This window comes from Mustela nivalis (genome assembly GCF_964662115.1).
Source record: "Mustela nivalis genome assembly, chromosome: 10".
Lineage (NCBI taxonomy): Eukaryota > Metazoa > Chordata > Mammalia > Carnivora > Mustelidae > Mustela > Mustela nivalis.
In genome coordinates this window covers 51,671,076-51,689,427 of record NC_139029.1, presented here as the reverse complement: position 1 = coordinate 51,689,427, position 18,352 = coordinate 51,671,076, and the positions used below count along the sequence as shown (strand labels likewise).

General features: G+C 43.6%; 1 protein-coding gene across 1 annotated transcript; it reads right to left on the bottom strand.

Annotated features, from left to right (window-relative positions):
• Positions 1-257: 257 nt before the first annotated feature.
• Positions 258-16,282, bottom strand: LEPROT (leptin receptor overlapping transcript). Its single transcript, XM_082687882.1, has 4 exons — positions 16,083-16,282; positions 11,453-11,528; positions 5,689-5,875; positions 258-4,001 (listed from the first exon to the last, which is right to left on the bottom strand). The coding sequence occupies exons 1-4, from the start codon at positions 16,096-16,098 to the stop codon at positions 3,885-3,887; spliced, it is 396 nt and encodes a 131-aa protein (XP_082544008.1). The 5' UTR covers positions 16,099-16,282; the 3' UTR covers positions 258-3,884.
• Positions 16,283-18,352: the final 2,070 nt, after the last annotated feature.

The following is an 18,352-nucleotide window of genomic DNA, read 5'->3' as shown; positions in this document are numbered from 1 at the left end:
CAGCAGTTTTTTAAACCGTTTTCTCCCTTTTCCAATACAGCCATCATTGATGAACCATGGCCCGATACCACTCTCAACCCTCAGGAGTGTTAATTAGGAACTGGATTCGTTCCAGTCTGGCCATATCCCTGGACTGCTTCTCTTCAACCACAGTAAGTACAGGATCAAAACTGGTCACAGTCACATTAAGATTATCCAAACAAAAACACTGGGGAAATAAATCTGCTTAAACTGAAAGTTTTAGTTTAATAACATACATAAAAGTCTTTGTTAAAGTATAAATGACATGTTTTATTTCAAAAGTAATCATCCTCATCATACATATATAATTCCTTCTAAAGCAGTCTTGGAGATCTTTCACATCATGTTCAGGTTTCGCTGGCTCTATTCCAGAAGCACGGCCACCACAAAGCAGGTTGTAATTCTTGAGCTATTACACATTGGGATTTTTGCAAATAAGGTACTTCATATGGCAGCATGGGGAAAAAACACTTAAAACACACAACTTATATCCATTTACAGAAATAACAGTTCCCAGTTGTGAACTAATTACTATACTTGGAAAATGCTAGCATCCTCATAAAAATCTGGTTAAGTTATGGTGCAAAATCTGAATTTTTTGCCAGCTTGGAGAAGGACACATTTTTGTGACATCTCCTAAGCATTTCCCTGAGAGCATTAGGAATGTTATTAACTTAATGAAATGTTTCAGCCTCTAGAACGGTCTTCATCAAGGGAATACCTCAGAGGCAAAGACTTCTTGAGGACTCTAAGAAAAATCTGTGGGTCCCTAAGTAGAGGAAAAGAAACAACCATGAAAAGTACAACCAGCTGAGAACTCACCCAGAGGAAGGGATGAGAGATGAGAGGGTTGCCCCTAACCCAAATATTATGCTCCTTCTATAAACTGCTGGAATGCATTTTCCACTTTACTTTGAAACTCTGCCATTTTCTGTGAATGAGCCTTTGGGTTCCAAGGCACTCCCTTGTAAAAACGCAGCTGCAGCACAGCTTGGAAAGTACAGGCTGCTGGGGGTGCTGCGGGGACTGGAAAGAGTTCCAGGGGAGGGGGGAGATGAGCACAAGTCATCCTTTTCTTCTGGGAAGGAGTCTGACCAGCACCACACACTATCAGCCACACGAAGACAACTGACAGGGGAGGAGCAGAGAGGTGGGTGATCTGGACACTGGAGGAGGCCAGCATGTAGGTCAGGCTGGGAGGAAGGCCCCACATCAGGAGAGGAGGCCAGAAAACTCAGAGGAAAGTACCTGGACCCCAAGGGTATTAGAGGATGGGAAGTGCTGCAAAAATGGAAGAAAGACCTTTGTTCTTAGGAAAAGAGGTGGAAATTGAAACTTTCCTTTTTCCACCCTGTTCAAGCTACCCTGTTTCCGAGCCCCAAAATTCAGGCAGGTACCCTGAGCATTAGAAGTCAACAACACAAGGAGTTAGCCTGCCTCGGAAGGCCTGGCCTGGGGACTCAATCACCCATCTCCCACTTCCCGTGGCAAAGTGTTCCAAAGTCCTGCTGTAAGCCAGTTGTCGGGAACACGATAGAGAATCCCTTCACAAGATTACTTACTTGTGAGCAATTTTTATGTGTATTCTCAGTTTTAGAATGTCATCCATGTGCTCTGAATCTCCAAAATATTTTCTAAGGTATACAGAAAAAATAATAATAAACCTTTTCTAAGGAAAAAAAAAATGCCCAACATCTGCGTCATCTAAAGGAAACTTGTACATTTATACACAGCAATACTTCCTATCAGCATTTATTACTTAATTGACACTTAAGCACTAAGAATAAATGTTCATTTTCAGACACAGAGCAAATTTAACAGTCTATCACTTCAATGAGCCCATTCTACTATTAGGGAATACTTACATTCTCTACCCAAGTACTTTACATCAATCTGGAAATACAATCAAAAGGCAATGCATTAAGGCTACATATTAAGGCTACCTTGGTTATTTGAAATATGTATAGGTAATAAAGACGCTTTTGCAAAAGGAGAGTATAAATTAAACACTATTTCCACTACTGGAAAAGAAATACTATTACAAGCCAACAAGACATTCAAAATGGTATCTTAAAATGTATTGCTATTACTATACGGCAGATAGATTATTGCTCAAACTGCCCATTTCCGAACACGAAGAGATTCTCACTTTTCTATCTTTTAAGCAAGGCTACATCAGAATAAAGACTTGAAATTAAACTTCCTTTTGTGTTAAAAGAGATTTATTATAATAAAGTAAGTGCAATAAGTGTTATTAAAAATGCTGGTTAAAATTATAAAGTGTCTGTATCATTCTTCTAGTATAAATGTTGGAAGTAACATCATAATTCTGCATGTACATAGAACTTGGAAAACATAAAATCATGCACGAGCCCAGACTATAACTGCACGCTGTCCTTTTAGGTATCATCACTCTCTTCTCCTGGTCCCAGATCACTCCAGAATCTGAAAATATATACTAATTCCTCCGATTCCAAACTTCAAAATTTCAGTGTTTTAAACGTATGTCAGTTATCACACATTAACAATGCTTTGAAGTCAAGTGCTTCTAGTTCCTGTATTTCCCTTTCTCAATAGACCTTGGACAAAAAGTTGAGCAAGAAAAACTGATTAGAGGAGCCAGCATGACACGTATTCCCAATGATTCATTCAAAGTGGCATAAGGTGTTTTAGGTATGTATTATATAAATAAAAAGACCTCTAAGGTGTGAAAGACAGTTAAGTACATCAACATGTGAAGAAAATAAGCAGCTCACCCTCTGCCTGCTTACTTGGCTCCATGGAGAGGAAGAGGCAGAGCCAGGAGGAGGGCAAGTCAGAACCACTGAGTGTGTGTGTTTGGTGGGGGGGAGGCAGAGCGCACCACAGAGCAGCGGGGGAGAGGCGTGTGGTTATTAAGGGAAATGCAACAGTATTACCTATCTGCTTTTGCCCACCCTGCTGAAGCAGGGACAGGTTCCAACCTGGCCTCCCTCAGGACATCCCAGTGTGGCTCTGGGGTGATTCTGTTCCCCCAGCACCGGGCAAACAGCCACTGCACTTCAGATGGTGTGAAGACACCAGCGCTCCCGGCTGAGAACAATTTCGCAAAAGTGAGGAACGACAGTATCAGTTTGGACGTTTCACAAATAGCCACAGACTCTGGGCTAGGCCTCAACATGAAGGCAGGTGAAACAGTTTTTACAAATGAGCTGCTAACACCTAGAGAGGTTAAGTGGTTGAGCCAAAGTAAAGACAAGGGCACCAGATGTGGTAATTATCCCTCTGTGACGGCACTGATCCCACTTGCATGTGCACGTAATTCACTTGGGATCTCATCCAAAACGCGCTGGGTCCCTGGTGGGGCATCTGATTCTGTACATGCTGGCTCCTAGGAGAGGCAGGTGCTGTACAGACCCAACCGACGGCACTTTGAGAAGCAAGGATCTACAACACCAAGAGGGAGCTCCCTCCGTCTCTGTCTCTCTGGGCCACAAGTACATCTTGGGAATCCTGGGCAGAAGGAGACTCGCACTCCAGTCTCCTGGAGTCTCCAGTTTTCTGCCCACCACGCACATCCCTGGGTAAAAGGTGCCTTGCACGAGTGAGCAGCCATCTACAAGACTGTGTTCATGTATTTTCTGAGAGCACCATGACTATATGAACAGCCAAACAAATAACCTAATTCAACTTGAGTAAATGAAGAGCGCTGCTGGCTGGAAATAAAACGAATCTTTTTCTCATGTAGTCCTTCTTACAGTGAAAATGATATAAAGGCATTAAAAAAATCAGCATATGAAATTTCATAGTAAAAGGCCATATGTGCAACAAATACATATAGTATGACTTCTAAGAAATAAAATGCATTTTATCAGAATAAAGTGCTACCACTGCTCCCAGCTAAAATCATCTCCTCTTCCAAATACAAGGAAAAAACCTTGAATTGTAAGGAAAATGACTGCATTGCCTGCCAGCACAAGGCCACAGGCTCCCCATTTGATCTGAAACACAAGAAAAGAGGATTAAATCTTTACTTTCTTCATATTGCACTCTTTGAAAGTCTCTCTTATTTTCTGCATTAGAATTATCCAATGAAATATCACATAAAACCGCTAAAAGGCTTAATAATGGAACAGGCAGGAGACAGTGAACTATTCAGTAATTAGCCTAATTACTTCACGAGGCTTGATAATTAAGTCTGTATCGTCCTTATCATTTTCCCCATTAGACATATTTCTCAACTTGTCTTCAGTAGACGATGATTACCTTAAGTAGAATACAAGCAGCCGGAACACAAAGGGTCCAATTATAATACAGGGTACTAGAAGTTCTATACCCATTGCCTTCTTTCAGGAAAATAGGAACTGGAGAGTTATGGATTGGTCTGTTTCTTTTTTAAGCTTTAAATAATAATCTGCATACAAATGAAAACAGCTTTCCAGTGTGGCAGATGGGACTGCGGAGGCACAGGAGGGGACGAGAGTACCCTCTAGTGGGCATTCTTTGTTTTAATTTAACCGGTAGAAAGAAAACGTCAATGAAAGGGGTTCTTCATAAAACATGATGCATAAAACAGAAATCCTTACAGCCAAACAAAAGAAGCACTGGTCTAAGGTACACAAAGAATAAAGTCGTGATGATTTTGCACTCGAAAACCTTCAAAGCTTTGCTATTATCTAGATAGAGTGCAAACTGGCATGGCACTCAAGAGCCTGCCCAACGGGGCTTCACCAGCCTTTGTGGCCTTGATCTCAACCACGTCCTTTGGCTCCATTATACTGAACTGTTCGTTATACCACATATTGCCTTTTCACACTTGGGGGCCATTCCATATAACAGCCTTCCCTACTCTAATCAAAACCTTATTTATCCTCAGAGGCCTACATCAAATGCCAGTTGGAATTTCTTCCCGGTGCTCCTATGGTGTTGTGATCATGTTTCAATTATCATACATAATACATTTATAGTGTACTTACCCATCAGGCTAGTTTCTGTGCTTTCTGGAACAGAGACAGTATCTGGCTCTTATTCCTGGTATCTTACAAATAGCAGATGTTCCAAAGATTCAATGCCCCAAGTAAGATATCTAATGCCCCAAATAAGAGTTTCATGAAATTGAAACAGTATGTAGCGAGTGGGAATAAAAGCAAGTAGGATGAAAGGCACTGAACGTCCAAGTGAATAAATTATACCCACAGTGTGTGTTTTGGAGACAAAAAGAAAAATTTTGTATTAGATGTGAAGATGTCATCTTATCACTATATCTTCTAGAGGCCACAGTGGACCTCAAAATATGCCAACTGTATTGGGTTGAAAATTGTGTCCAGGATCATATTTACTGGAGAAGAATCTGAGATGACATTCACTTTGGAACCAAAGAGCATTGCTATCCTAGTCTCAGTGGATCGCCCTAAGCAGCAAGGACTTAAGCACAATTCTGGAAAATAGCTTCAAGTCAAAAAGGCAAGAAAATCACATGGTCTGGCTACAAGTTGTGAGAGAAACAAAGCATTCTGAAAACAAGGCCAAGACACTGATAGGGAGATCTAAAATGGAAGAGCGCAACTAAACACATGTATGGATTTGAGTCTTAAGCCTCAGCCCTGGAAATGAAATTGATGTTCTGGACACACGTATTTGATGTAAACTCAGCAACATCCAGGCAAAACAATAGGAGACAAAACTTACCACGGATACACGGGCAAGAATAACAGGAAATCCAAAGGCAGAGACAACAATTCCAGTAGTAAAAAAATATGCCAGTTCCCGGCAGGCACTACTTGTGGCGTCGGAGTCATAAGTTGCTCTTTTGGCAATGAAATGGGGGATGGGAGAGATGACGTGAAATATCAGGACAAACAAGGGCCAGTAAACGCTGTCAGGTGGACCCAGAAGAAACGCAAAAAGAAAAGTCACGGTTACATTTTAAAGACACTCTGCCATTTCAAAGTCAGAATTAGCTTCAATGTCTGGGTCAAACAATCATTCATTTAATTGTCAGTACTCGTACAGGAGATAATTTATACCAGGAACAAATAAGATATAATGATTAAAAATTATTAGTCCTTTAATAAGTAGTTTACATGATGTTAAAAAAAAACTATACAACGTGTAGAATCTTTATTAGTAGTTTTCTGTTATTACTGAGCTTCCTGAACTGTAATTTTTAAAAAAGATTTTATTTATTTATTTGACATAGAGCACAAGCATGGGGAGAGGCAGGTAGAGGGAGAAGCAGGTACCTGTGCCCCAAGTACCTGACCCCAGGACTGAGCTACCCAGGCACCCTCTGAGCTGTTATTTCTTTCTTTCTTTCTTTTTTAAAGATTTTATTTATTCATTTGACAGAGAGAAAAATCACAAGTCGGAAGAGAGGCAGGCAGAGAGAGGGGGAAACAGGCTCCCTGCTGAGCAGAGAGCCTGATGCGGGGCTCTATCCCAGGACCCTGAGATCATGACCTGAACCAAAGGCAGAGGTTTAACCCACTGAGCCACCCAGGCTCCCCTGGGCTGTAATTTCTTAAAGACAGTCTTCACTTAGTGCAGATGACTTCACCCAGTCATCTTTGCTTTCCCTAGAGAACACAGCACGGTGCCTTCAATGTGCTAATTCAATAGAGATCTTCTGAGTATATGCATGTTGGAAACCCTTCAATGGCTTAAGAAAACCCAGATTCCTTGCCCTGGCCTACAAAGCTTTATATGATCCCTTCATTTTGTGCCATCTTCTCTTCACTCACTCAGCAGCCACACTAGCCTTTTTTCTGTTCCTTAAACACTCTGAGCTCATCCCTGTATTAAGGTTTCTGTAATAACCATGTCCTCTGCTTAGAATGCTCACCTCCCCCTCTTCTCATTGGCTGGTTCCTTCTTATGTAATCTAAACTGAGAGGCCTTCTTCTAAAGGTGGCTCTCCCTGACCATTTCAACTTACTTACAAATGGTCTCCCTGACCATTTCAACTTACTTTCTTCCATTTTTTTATTGAGGTATCGTTGACACACAATGTTACATTAGTTTTCGGGTATACAACACAGTGATTCAACAAGTCTATACACCACGCTATGTTCACAAGTGTAGCTACTACCTGTCTCCATACATTGCTATTACGATACCACTGACTATATTCCCTATGCTGTGCCTTTTAACCCGATGACTTATTCATTCCATAACTGGAAGCCTGCATCTACCATTGCCCTTCACCCATTCTGCCCATCTCTCCACCTCCCAGCCCAACCGTCAATTTGTTCTCTTCAATAAATGGTGAAACAGCTAATGCAAATGAATGAAACGGGACCAATTCCTTATATCATATATAAAAATAAACTCAAAATGGATTAAAGACCTAAAAGTGAGACCTGAAACCATAAAACTCCTAGAAGAACACATAGGCAATAATCTCTGACATCAGCCTTAGCAACACTTTCCTAGGGAAGTCTCCACAGGCAAGGGGAAAAAAGCTACTGGAACTACATTAAAATAAAAAGCTTTTGCACAGTGAAGAAAACCATTAATAAAATGAAAAGGTAACCTACTGAATGGGAGAAGATATCTGCAAATGATACATCTGGTAAGATGTTAATATACTAAACATATAAAGAACTTATGCAACTCAACACCAAAAGAACCCCAAGCGATCCAATTTAAAAAGGGCAGAGGACCTGAACAGATATTTTTCCCAAAGAAGAAATACAGATGGCCAACAGACACATGAAAAGATGCTTAACATCACTCAACATCAGAAAAATGCAAATCAAAACCACAATGAGATATTATCTTATACCTGTCAGAATGGCTAGTATCAAAAAGACAAGATGTAACAAGAAGTGCCAAGTATGTAGAGAAAAGGGAACCCTTGTGCACTGTTGATAGGAATGCAAATGGATGCAACCACTGTGGAAAACAGTATGGAGGTTCCTCAAAAAAAAAAAACAAAAAACAAAAAACAACTAGAGTTACCATACCATATGACCCAGTAATTACTTGGGTATTTACTCCAAGAAAAGAAAAAAACACTGATTTGAAAAAGATACATGCATATCTATATTCATTGCAGCATTATTTACAATAGCCAGGATATAGAAATAACCAAAAGTCCATCAGTAGATGAAAGGATCAAGAAGATATGGGACGGACGGACACACACACACACACACACACACACACAGGAATATTACTCAGCCATAAAAAAAAGAATGAGATCTCGCATTTGTGATGATATGGGTGGACACAGAGGACATTATGCTACACGAAATAAAATGGACCATCCATTTTAAATACTTCAAGTTATACTTAAGCACATTGCCTCCTTAACTTTTTGCGCAGCACCTATCCCTATTTGATATGTTCCTTGTTATGAGAACAAGATTCTAATTTGTCTTAATCAATCACCATATATCTCTATGACCTAGAATGAGGCATTCTGTTAATACTTACTGAATAAACAAAATGAATTTTAAGTATGAAAGTTATAAAAATAGATATGCTTACTTGCAAAAATTTTAGACAACCTTTACTATAAGAGGTAACAATAATAATATAGTGTTTTACATTATTTAAAAATTGCCATCTGCTTTTCCATTACATTTTCTCTATAACTACTTTAAAAATATGTTTCTCCATCAGGTAGATGTTTATTACACTTCATTCCTTAACAGAAAAAAGCAGTCTTTATTCACATTTATATATCTACATCACAGAAATACATAGCACAATACAGATCCACCCTGATAGCCAGCACCTATAAGCAGAAGTTGTGACAAAGCTACACTGTGATGAAAGCTTATTTCGGCCACAGATTTAGGAGTGCAGGATAGTAACCAGAAAGCAAGGGAAAGGGCCATTTATCAATAGAACTCAGGATGGAAACACTGAGTTCTAAATCCTAATTTCATATTATAGGGATTTTTGTATGTTTCAAGAATCATCAAATAATATTGGTGAAGGGGCCTTTAGAGATTCTCTAGTTCAAAGTCCTTGTTTTACCAGTGAGGAAATGGAGATACAGAGAGAATAGGTCTGGATTAGACCCTGCTATGACCTGACATGCCCACAGCCACAAGCTCTTAATTCTTCCTAGAACACAGTGAGAGTTTTCTGTAAAACAATGCAGGAGACCACATTCCTGTTCACAGTAAGCCATCAATATTCAACTACAAGAACTGTAATATAGAAGCAACCTTGTTTATACACAAAATTTAAATATTAAATGTTAACTATTCAGAAAACATGTAGGCCAGAGACTGGCAAACATTTTCCAGAAAGACCAAAGAGTAAACATTTTAGACTCTGCAAGTTGTATTCTCTCTCTCTCAAATACTCTGTCCCTGTAGTATAAAAGTAATCAAACATAGTACACAAATAAGTGTCACTGAGTTCCGATAAAATATCAATTACAAAAATAGCCATCAGGAATTGTTTGGCCTGTGCGCCAGTTTGCTGACTTGTAATGCAGACAATAATACTGGGTTACCGTCGTTAAGAAGTAAGACTAATTTCATCATTGTAGCAGTAACAGCTCATTTTTTAATTTAACCTTATAGAGATCACAGAGAAATAGAACACCTGGATTTAGAGTTGGTTACAGAAAAATGGTCAAAAGATTCAGGACATGAGTCACTTAAGGCTGTGCGATTTGGTTAAGTCTTTAGCCACTCTGGGCTTTGGTTCCCCAGCTAGAAATGAGGATGACTTATATCCTTAAAGCTAGACTCAGGTAATAGTTACACACACTCTTGACAAATGTTAATTATTGCTTACAACTGGCTCCCTCTCATGTACACACAATTTCTGTGATAGCTGGCCAGGACTGGGAGGAGAGGTTTTTTTTTTTTGTTTTTTTTTTTAAAGACTGTATTTTTTTTATTAGAGAGCAAGTGAGCAAGAGAGCATGAGTCAGTGGAGGAGCAGAGGGAGTGGGAGAAGCAGGTCCCACAATGAGCAGGAAACCCGATGTGGGGCTCCATCCCAGGATCCTGGGATCCTGACCTAAGTTGAAGGCAGACACTCAACCAACTGAGCCACTTAGGTGCCCGGGAGGTTGGGGGCAGGGGGGAGATTTGAACTCATCAATGTTCTGCAGACTTGCTCCAGATGATTTAAGTTAGTTCCATCACCTCCTGTGCAGTTAGTTGCCCAGGCCAATCACCTGGGAGGGCATCCCCAAACCCTTTCCCCTTGCTGAACCCTGACATCAGTTAACAAAACCTGTTAGTTCTGACAACCTGGATCTATCTCTCTTTCCTTTCTTTCTATTGCTACTGCCATGGCCCTACATTTGGCTTGACTGATGAGAGCAGTGCCCTGCTACTCGCCCTGACTGCACTTTCAGGACCTTGCTACCCAATGTCACATTTGGGCCAGACTGCCCTTCTTAAAACGTAAACCCCCTCACCCTCTAAATCTATTCTCAAGATATTTTTCCGGCTCCTACTGCCTGAAGGACAAAATCTCACCTTCTTTACATGGCATACAGTGTCTTACAGATTGACTGATTCTACATCCTTGACCAACCCTTCCTTCTACCCATCCCAGCTCTATTCCATGCTCTACCATAACGAACCACATGTGGGTTCCTCAACAGTCTATATGCTCTATGTCTGTGAGCCTTGCCATAGGATTTTCCTGCTGCCCAAAGTCCTCTTTCCCCAGTTATCTGCATGGCCTACTTCCTTATTTCCTTTACATTTCTGCTCACACGGCACCCTCTCTGAGAGGCCTGCCTGACCACTCTCCCCAGGGCATTTGTGCCCTTTATCCTTTCTTTTTCATAACATTTCTGCCACTGATAGAATGGACATTTTTCAATCTGTTTATTGTCTGTCTCCCCCACTGAAATACACACTCTCAGAGAGCAGAGCCTTGGTTCTCTTATTCCTTAACCCTCCGGTCCTGTAATAGCGGCTGGTACATGGTAAGCACTTGACCAACAGCTGCTGAATAAAGAAATTTTTGTTGAATGTTCCCTCTGCCTAGAATGCCCTCCCCTAACTCATCAGCCCCACAAAGTCTTATTCAGGCACCACGTCTCGGCTTAAAGAGCACTGCTTCTCTGCAGCTCTCCCTAACTCTACCAAGAAAACTCAAATATGCCTTCTCAAAGTGCTCAGGGTCCTTTGCGCTCAACTCCACTACCGATCAACTGGACCATCACCTGCCTGCCTCTCAGGCACACCTAGAACTGTGAGTTCCGTGAGGAAAGGACTGCATCTCTTCATTCTTGCATCCCCAGCTGGTCCAGAACAGGTGCTCAGTCCATGCTTACTGAATGAATACATCAAGTTTAAAAAGAGCTTTTCTCTCTGTACAAACACAACTGACCCATGAAGGGAACTGGACTTCACTGACTCATTGGTGAGAGCTTGGTGCCACACGGACCAAACTTACTAACACTCATACTAAGGGTGACAAAGGCACAAAAACAAGAATGGTTCTTTTTGAGATGATAACTTACCCATAATCCTCTAAGGCACATCCCAGCATGAGAAAAGTCAGCCCAATGGCCCCACTGAAGGACAGTGCCACGAGAGCTGTGAAGAATAAAACCAAGAGTTAAAGATCCCAGATCAGGGGTTGTCAGGACTTTAGGGGAGGAGAGGAGGAACAGAGAGTGCCTACTAAAGGCGATGGAGTTTCTTCTGTGGGTGATAAAATATTCTGGATTTAACTAGTACAATGGGTATGGAGTTTCTTCTGCGGGTGATGAAATGGTCTGGAATTAACTAGTAGTGATGACTGCACAACCTTGTGAATATACTAAAAACCACAGAATTTTACACCTTTTTTTAAAAAATTTTATTTATTTATTTGACAGAGAGAGAGAAAGCACAAGTAGGGGGAGTGACAGGTAGAGAGAGAGGGAGAGCTCTGCTCTCCCAGTTGAGCAGAGAGCCCAGTATGACCTAAGCACAAAGGCAGATGCTTAACCAACCAACCAAAATTAGGTGCCCTCAATTTTACACTTTAAAAGGGCTAATTTTATGGTATGTGATTTAGATCTCAGTAAAAACATTCAATTAAAGAAAGAATTAAAAGGTCCCCAATTGGGGCGCCTGGGTGGCTCAGTTGGTTGAGCAACTGCCTTCAGCTCAGGTCATGATCCCAGACTTCCAGGATCGAGTCCCGCATCAGGCTCCCAGCTCCTTGGGGAGTCTGCTTCTCCCTCTGACCTTCTCCTCTCTCATGTTCCCTCTCACTCATTCTCTCTCAAATAAATAAATAAAATCTTAAAAAAAAAAAAAAAAAAAAAAGGAAGTACAACTGTTACTTCACATATTTTTAAAAAAAGGTCCCCGAATTAAGCAAAGATAGTGATTTACCTATTTCATTAGTTATTATCACATTTGACTGGCAAATGACTACCTATGCCCACCATGTTAAAATCATTAGGTGAGAAAGGTCTCAAGCACTTCCCAACCCCTATCTAATATATAAATCCCCTCTATTCATCACAAGGGGCTAGCTAGCCAGCCAGTCTGCACAACTCCAGTTGGAACTCACTGCCGCCAGGGGCAGATGATCTCCTTCTGACAATATCCAAATGCTGAAAATCCTTTCTTTAAATTATATCCATTAATGCCTCACTGTAATATACATATCCTTTGATCATTTTGCCTCCCCCAACCATAGTACTTCCAAGTATTTGAAGACTGCTTTCATGTCTTCATAGAAAATGATTCCCAACTAGTATCCACTGAATAAAATATTTATTCCCTGCGTCTGTTCAACACTAATCTCTGAGGGGGTAGGAACGAATTTGTCCTTGTCACGCTGCAGAGTCGGAGAAAGAGTATCAGGGCTGTTAAAAAATCTTGAGCTCTGAATCACCAACAAGGGTTCAACTCTTAACACTGCCACCAACTGGTTGTGTGACCTTGGAGAGAAACTGAAGCTTTCAATCTGATTTCTCACCTGTGAAATGGGAATAATGGTGCCACCTTATCACAGAGCTGATGGGAAGTAAAGGAGATAATCTATGTGAAGTGTTTGGCAAAAGGAGGTGCTCTATGAATAAATGTTGCCTGACAAAGATTTCTGCTCATCTTAGCAACATTCTTTGCACAGGACACATGTGTAAAACTTAAACATCCCACCCTCTCCTTTCAAACACACTTCTTCCCTTTAAATTCTACCTTTTTAAAGATTTTATTAATTTATTTGACAGAGAAAGAGCACAAGCAGGGGGAGCAACAGGCAAAGGGAGAAGCCGGCTCCCCAATGAGCAGGGAGTCCAATGTGGGGCTGCATCCCAGGACCCTGGGATCATGACCTGAGCCGAAGGCAGACACTTAACTAGTTGAGCCACCCAGGTGCCCCTTTAAGTTCTATCCTGAAAAACCAACCAACACCATCATCACACTCTTAGAGAAAAATCAGCAATTCAAGGTGACTCAATCTCCCAGATGTCATTCAAACCTACTGCTACAAACCAATTGAGTGTGTCCTCTCTCCAAATTCAAGTTAAACCCTAGTGCCAACGTGATGGTATTTAAAGCTTCTAGGAGGTGATTAGGTCATTCAGGAAGGGCCCTCATAGATAGGATTCGTGCCCTCACAAATGGGACTCCAGAGATCCCTTGCCCTCTCTGCCATGTGAGGACAGTAAGAAGACAGCTGCCTGTAAATGAGAAAGCAGGCATTCATCAGACCCTGAATCTGCTGGCACCCTGATCTTGGACTTCTCAGGATCCAGGACTGAGAAATATATGTTTGCTGTTGAAGCCATCCAGTTTTCTGGCATTTTTGTTAGAGCAGTCCTAAAGGACCGAGATGTCCACCCTCTTCTCCCAAACCTTTTGCTATTGCCCTAGTGCAGACCCTCACCATCTAACACCTGCCTGCGACTGTGACTCTTCCAATCCAGCCTCCACGTAGCAGACAGTGGTCTCGCAAATAGAGATGGTGTCACCCATTCACAGCTGCTCTCACGGCCTCCAAGTTGTTTGGGACATGTTCTCTCCACTTGGAAAAAACTCTGTCCTTGCTCCATCCTTAGTAATAAGCCTTTCCCTTACTGAAAGGCTTTTTAGATTCAGTGCAAAATTGGCTCTTTTGTGAGAGCTGCCTCCTTCTCCCAGGAGCAGGGTTAAGTAATCCCATTTGTGTTAGTTTCCTGGGGCTGCTATTAACAATGTACTACAAAGTAGACCCTTTAGAATCACAGAAGTTTAGGGGTGCCTAGGTAGCTCAGTGGGTTAAAGCCTCTGCCTTCAACTTGGGTCATGATCTCAGGGTCCTGGGATCAAGCCCCACATTGGGCTCTCTGCTCAGCAGGGAGCCTGCTTCCTCCTCTCTCTCTCTGCCTGCCTCTCTGCCTACTTGTGATCTCTTGTCTGTCAAATAAATAAATAAAATATTTTTTTAAAAAAAGAACCACAGAAGTTTATTTTCTCACAGTTCTGGAAGCTTGACATCTCTAATCAAGGTGTTGGCAGGGCCATGCTTTCTCCAAAGGTTCTAAGGCAAGACTCTTTCCTTGCTTTTTCCTAACTCCTCTTTGGTGCTTCTTGGCGTCTACCTGCATCATTCCAGTTTTTGCCTCTGTTTCCCTGTGGTGACCTCCCTATGTCTCTATATGCAAATTTCCTTTTTTATAAGGACACCACTCATCAGATTAGGGCACACTCTAATCCAATTTCATCTTAACTTGATAATATCTGACAAGACCCTATTTCCAAATAAGCTCACATTCACAGGTACTGGGGAGTTAGAACTTGATCATTTCTTTTGAGGGATACAATTCAATTCGTAACACCATCTCTAGCTCCTCCTGTTATCTAAGCACACCTTGGACATTTCAACAGTAATGTAATTATTTCCAGTTCTGTCACCCCAAAATTACTTTTATCCCAAGTCATAGGCATAGAGCAGTCTCTCAATAAAAGGTATCTCTAAAATCCTTCTTTCCCCTAGATCTTTTCCATTTAATAGTCTATCTTCTTTTTCACTACAACACAATTTCTAACAAATTCACACATAACCATTTTTATTATTGGATAATCTGGGGGTATGACTAAACAGCACAGTGCAGTACTGAGATACTACTTGTCACCTGTTTTCTGCACTGACTACAAATGGATATGTCACACACTGGACACCGTCCAAGTAAACCATATTTACTTAACTAATAAAAAAAAGTCAGCCAGAAATAATGATAACATGTGTCTGCCGCTAAGAGGTCACATACTCACCTAAATTTCAGAGTGCACACACATGCATGCAAATATACTCTACACATGTTTACAGCAGATGCTGATTAACTGGGAAGATCCTTGGGTACAAATTCTAAAGAGGACAGTAATTCCAATATAGAAACAAGTTCCACTACTCTATTCAAACATTAGAAATCCGAATGGTTTCCCACCAAAAGGAAGCCTTCCAGTAGCCTCTCCCACCGCTGCCACCCCTTTTGAACTGCCCCATTAAACAACAACAACAACAACAAAAAAAAACACTGTGCGAACACTACTTTGTTGTCCGTCCATTGAGAGACACTAAAGAAAGAACGCTAACATTCCACTAATCTCTTCTCCACAACTACGAAAAATGCAGAATTTCTGGGGGCCTTCCGTTGCCTGCAGTCAACTCTGCTCAACTGGAAAAATCATCAGCACGAGAGGATTAGGAGCCCCGGTGCCCCGAAGACTAGAGACAATGGCTGCTCTGGAGGAAACGCGAAACTGCGGAGCTGCAGGAAGAGGGAGCAGAGGCGTTAGGGTGGACATGTCAGGAAGTGGAAATCCTGTTTAAAACTCGGCAGAGGTGGGGGCGGGGGACCGCTCGAGGAGCTGAGGAGTCGGGAGGGGATGCTCTGGGGTAACCCGGGTGTCCCAGGAACGCACTGCTCCTGGCTCCGGCCGGAGACCCAAGCGGGAGCGTGAAGACCAGCGAGAGGCCACCCGCACCCCGCGGGGCGAAGGGAGGGGGCGAACTTCCCCCACCCCCCGGAGAGGCGGGGAGCGCGGCGGGCCTAGGGGATGCCGGTCCCCGCCCACGCGCTGAAGGCGCAGCTCCAGGCTTAGCCCGGGACGGAAGCGACACCCCACCGCAGGACCCGGGAGCGAGCTGGGGGGCCACGGTTGTACCTTTAACGCCCGCCATGTCTCCCGAGCTGGGGCCGCGGCTGCTTCCGGCTTCCTGCCACCGCCCGGCTGCCGCCCAGACCCGGCCCCGCACGGCACCGCAGGTCCCCGGCCCGCCCCTTCACGCGGAGCCCCGCCCCTGCCGGCCAAAGACCCGCAGCAGAGCCCCGCCCCGCCACCCGGAGCCCCGCCCCTGCTTCTCCAAGAATCCTCGCAGAGCCCCGCCCTTGAAGAGCTCCCCGCCCAGCCACCCGGAGCCCCGCCCCTGCCTCTCCAAGCTCCGCCTAGCCGATCCCCTAACAGTCCAGATCTTACCCTCCCGGACACGCACAGCCCCGCCCTTGTTTGTCCAGGCTCCGTCCCGCTCAGGCCAGTCCCTTGTGGTTTCCAAGTTCACTCCATACACTGACAGCCCAGCGGCTGGGGTCTTTCGCCACTCGGAGCCCCGGCCCCACCGGTCCCGACCGCGTGGTCCCCTCCTCTCAGACCCGACCCTCGTGGGTCCCCAGCTCACGCTTGCCACGCAGAGCCCCGCCCATCTCGCCCGTAACCCGGTCTCCAGCTCGCAGAGTCCCGCCCCATCCCGTGATCCAGGTACGGAACGTGCACTGGAAACCTGCTGTCACCGTGTAAACCCGGCCCTGCCCCCGGAGCCCTCCTCCTAGATCCTGAGCCCTCGGTGTAATCCCCGAGCCAGCCCCACGTTCCCTCCTTCAGTCCGTCGGCTGGGGCCTCGGCTCCTCCGGCACCGCTGGGTCCGCGGGCCAAGACACTCCAGAGCAGCCCACACAGTGCAGGTACCGCGCATTGCGCGTTCCTGGCTACAAGTAATCTCTGCGCGAGGGTGGAGAACGAGAAGGTGGAGAGAGGGACGGGGGTGGGATTACAGTCGGTAGGGAAGGAAGGGACACCCACTTACAGAGCAGCAGCATTATTCTCTGAGCCCCCACGTGCTTGTGTGTGTGTGTGTGTGTGTGTGTGTGTGTGTGTACGCGCGCGCGCGCGGATCTGCGTTTATCGGACGAGGACTGCGGCTGGGCTGGAGATGGGAGCATCAGAGAAAAGGCTCAGAGGAGACATCCCTCCTGAAGATCTTGGCATTTGCATGGACTTGCCTTGCTTAATACTAACTTTAACACTTTTTAAGCACAGTTTTTTCCCTTACACCCTGGTTTGTTTAGAAAGACAAAGACCAATAATCTTTTGCGTCTGAAACTTTAATGAACATTTAAATAAATACTATTCTTACACCTTAGGACTCAAAATCTGCAGGTAACCAAGTCCAGTTTAACCCTCATGGGGCCATTTTGTACTTACTTTTCCTCCCGGGAATGGAGAGTTTTGTCTTGGTGGGGCCAGTCTGGAAGAAGCCTCAAAGGCCATTTGATCCAGTGCTTTATTTTACCTTTGTGGAAAGAGGCTCAGAAAAGGTAGGGCTTGCCAGCTTTTTGGAGGTTGGATTACAGGCCGTTTACACCTCATTGTAGCTGCGAACTACTGCCCCTTGTCTATTGCTTTTTCCTAATTTTCTTTTTTTTTTTTTTTTAAGATTTTATTTATTTATTTGACAGAGAGAAATCACAAGTGGGCAGAGAGGCAGAGAGAGAGAGAGGAGGAAGCAGGCTCCCTGCTGAGCAGAGAGAGACCGATGCGGAACTCGATCCCAGGACCCCGAGATCATGACCTGAGCCGAAGGCAGTGGCTTAACCCACTGAGCCACCCAGGCGCCCCGCTTTTTCCTAATTTTCAAAGACTGAAAGATAAAGGGGTTCCCCTGGCTGCCTGAGAAGTACAAATTCTCACTACCACCACCACCTTTCAGGATCCCCATTCAGTTTACCTTTTCAAAACTGTACAATGAATGTGTTATTGTCTCAACACACGTTTGTGAATTTTTTCCTAGCCCCTTCCATTTCTCCTCATAGATGGAAGGTACACTTATTAAAAACATGGTGTTGCTAATACCCAGCTGCCTGCAGACCCTTGCAGGTCCAGAATTCCACCGTGCTCTGCTTTACAGCTGGCAATCTACTTAAGATTGTTGAGAATGTCTTTTTCCCTCTTTTGAGTATCATATTCCTTCTAATACCTGTTAAAGCATTCAGGGAAACTGCCTATCAGTCAGCCATATGCTGGAAGCCTGTCTTTTTTAGCTCCTTTACCATAGTGCAAAGCTGCTCTCATAAGAAAGTTCAGGCTTTCCATCCACCCCCACCCCAGCTGATAAGGATTTTCTGTGGGATCAAATCTCCCCATTTCCCTTTCTATTCCCA

Coding starts and splice junctions, on each gene's coding strand:
- LEPROT (XM_082687882.1), bottom strand. Junction 5,876..11,452: donor TGTGCCTTAGAGGATTATGG/GTAAGTTATCAT, acceptor TCCACCTGACAG/CGTTTACTGGCCCTTGTTTG. Junction 4,002..5,688: donor TTCTTGCCCGTGTATCCGTG/GTAAGTTTTGTC, acceptor CTTGTGTTTCAG/ATCAAATGGGGAGCCTGTGG.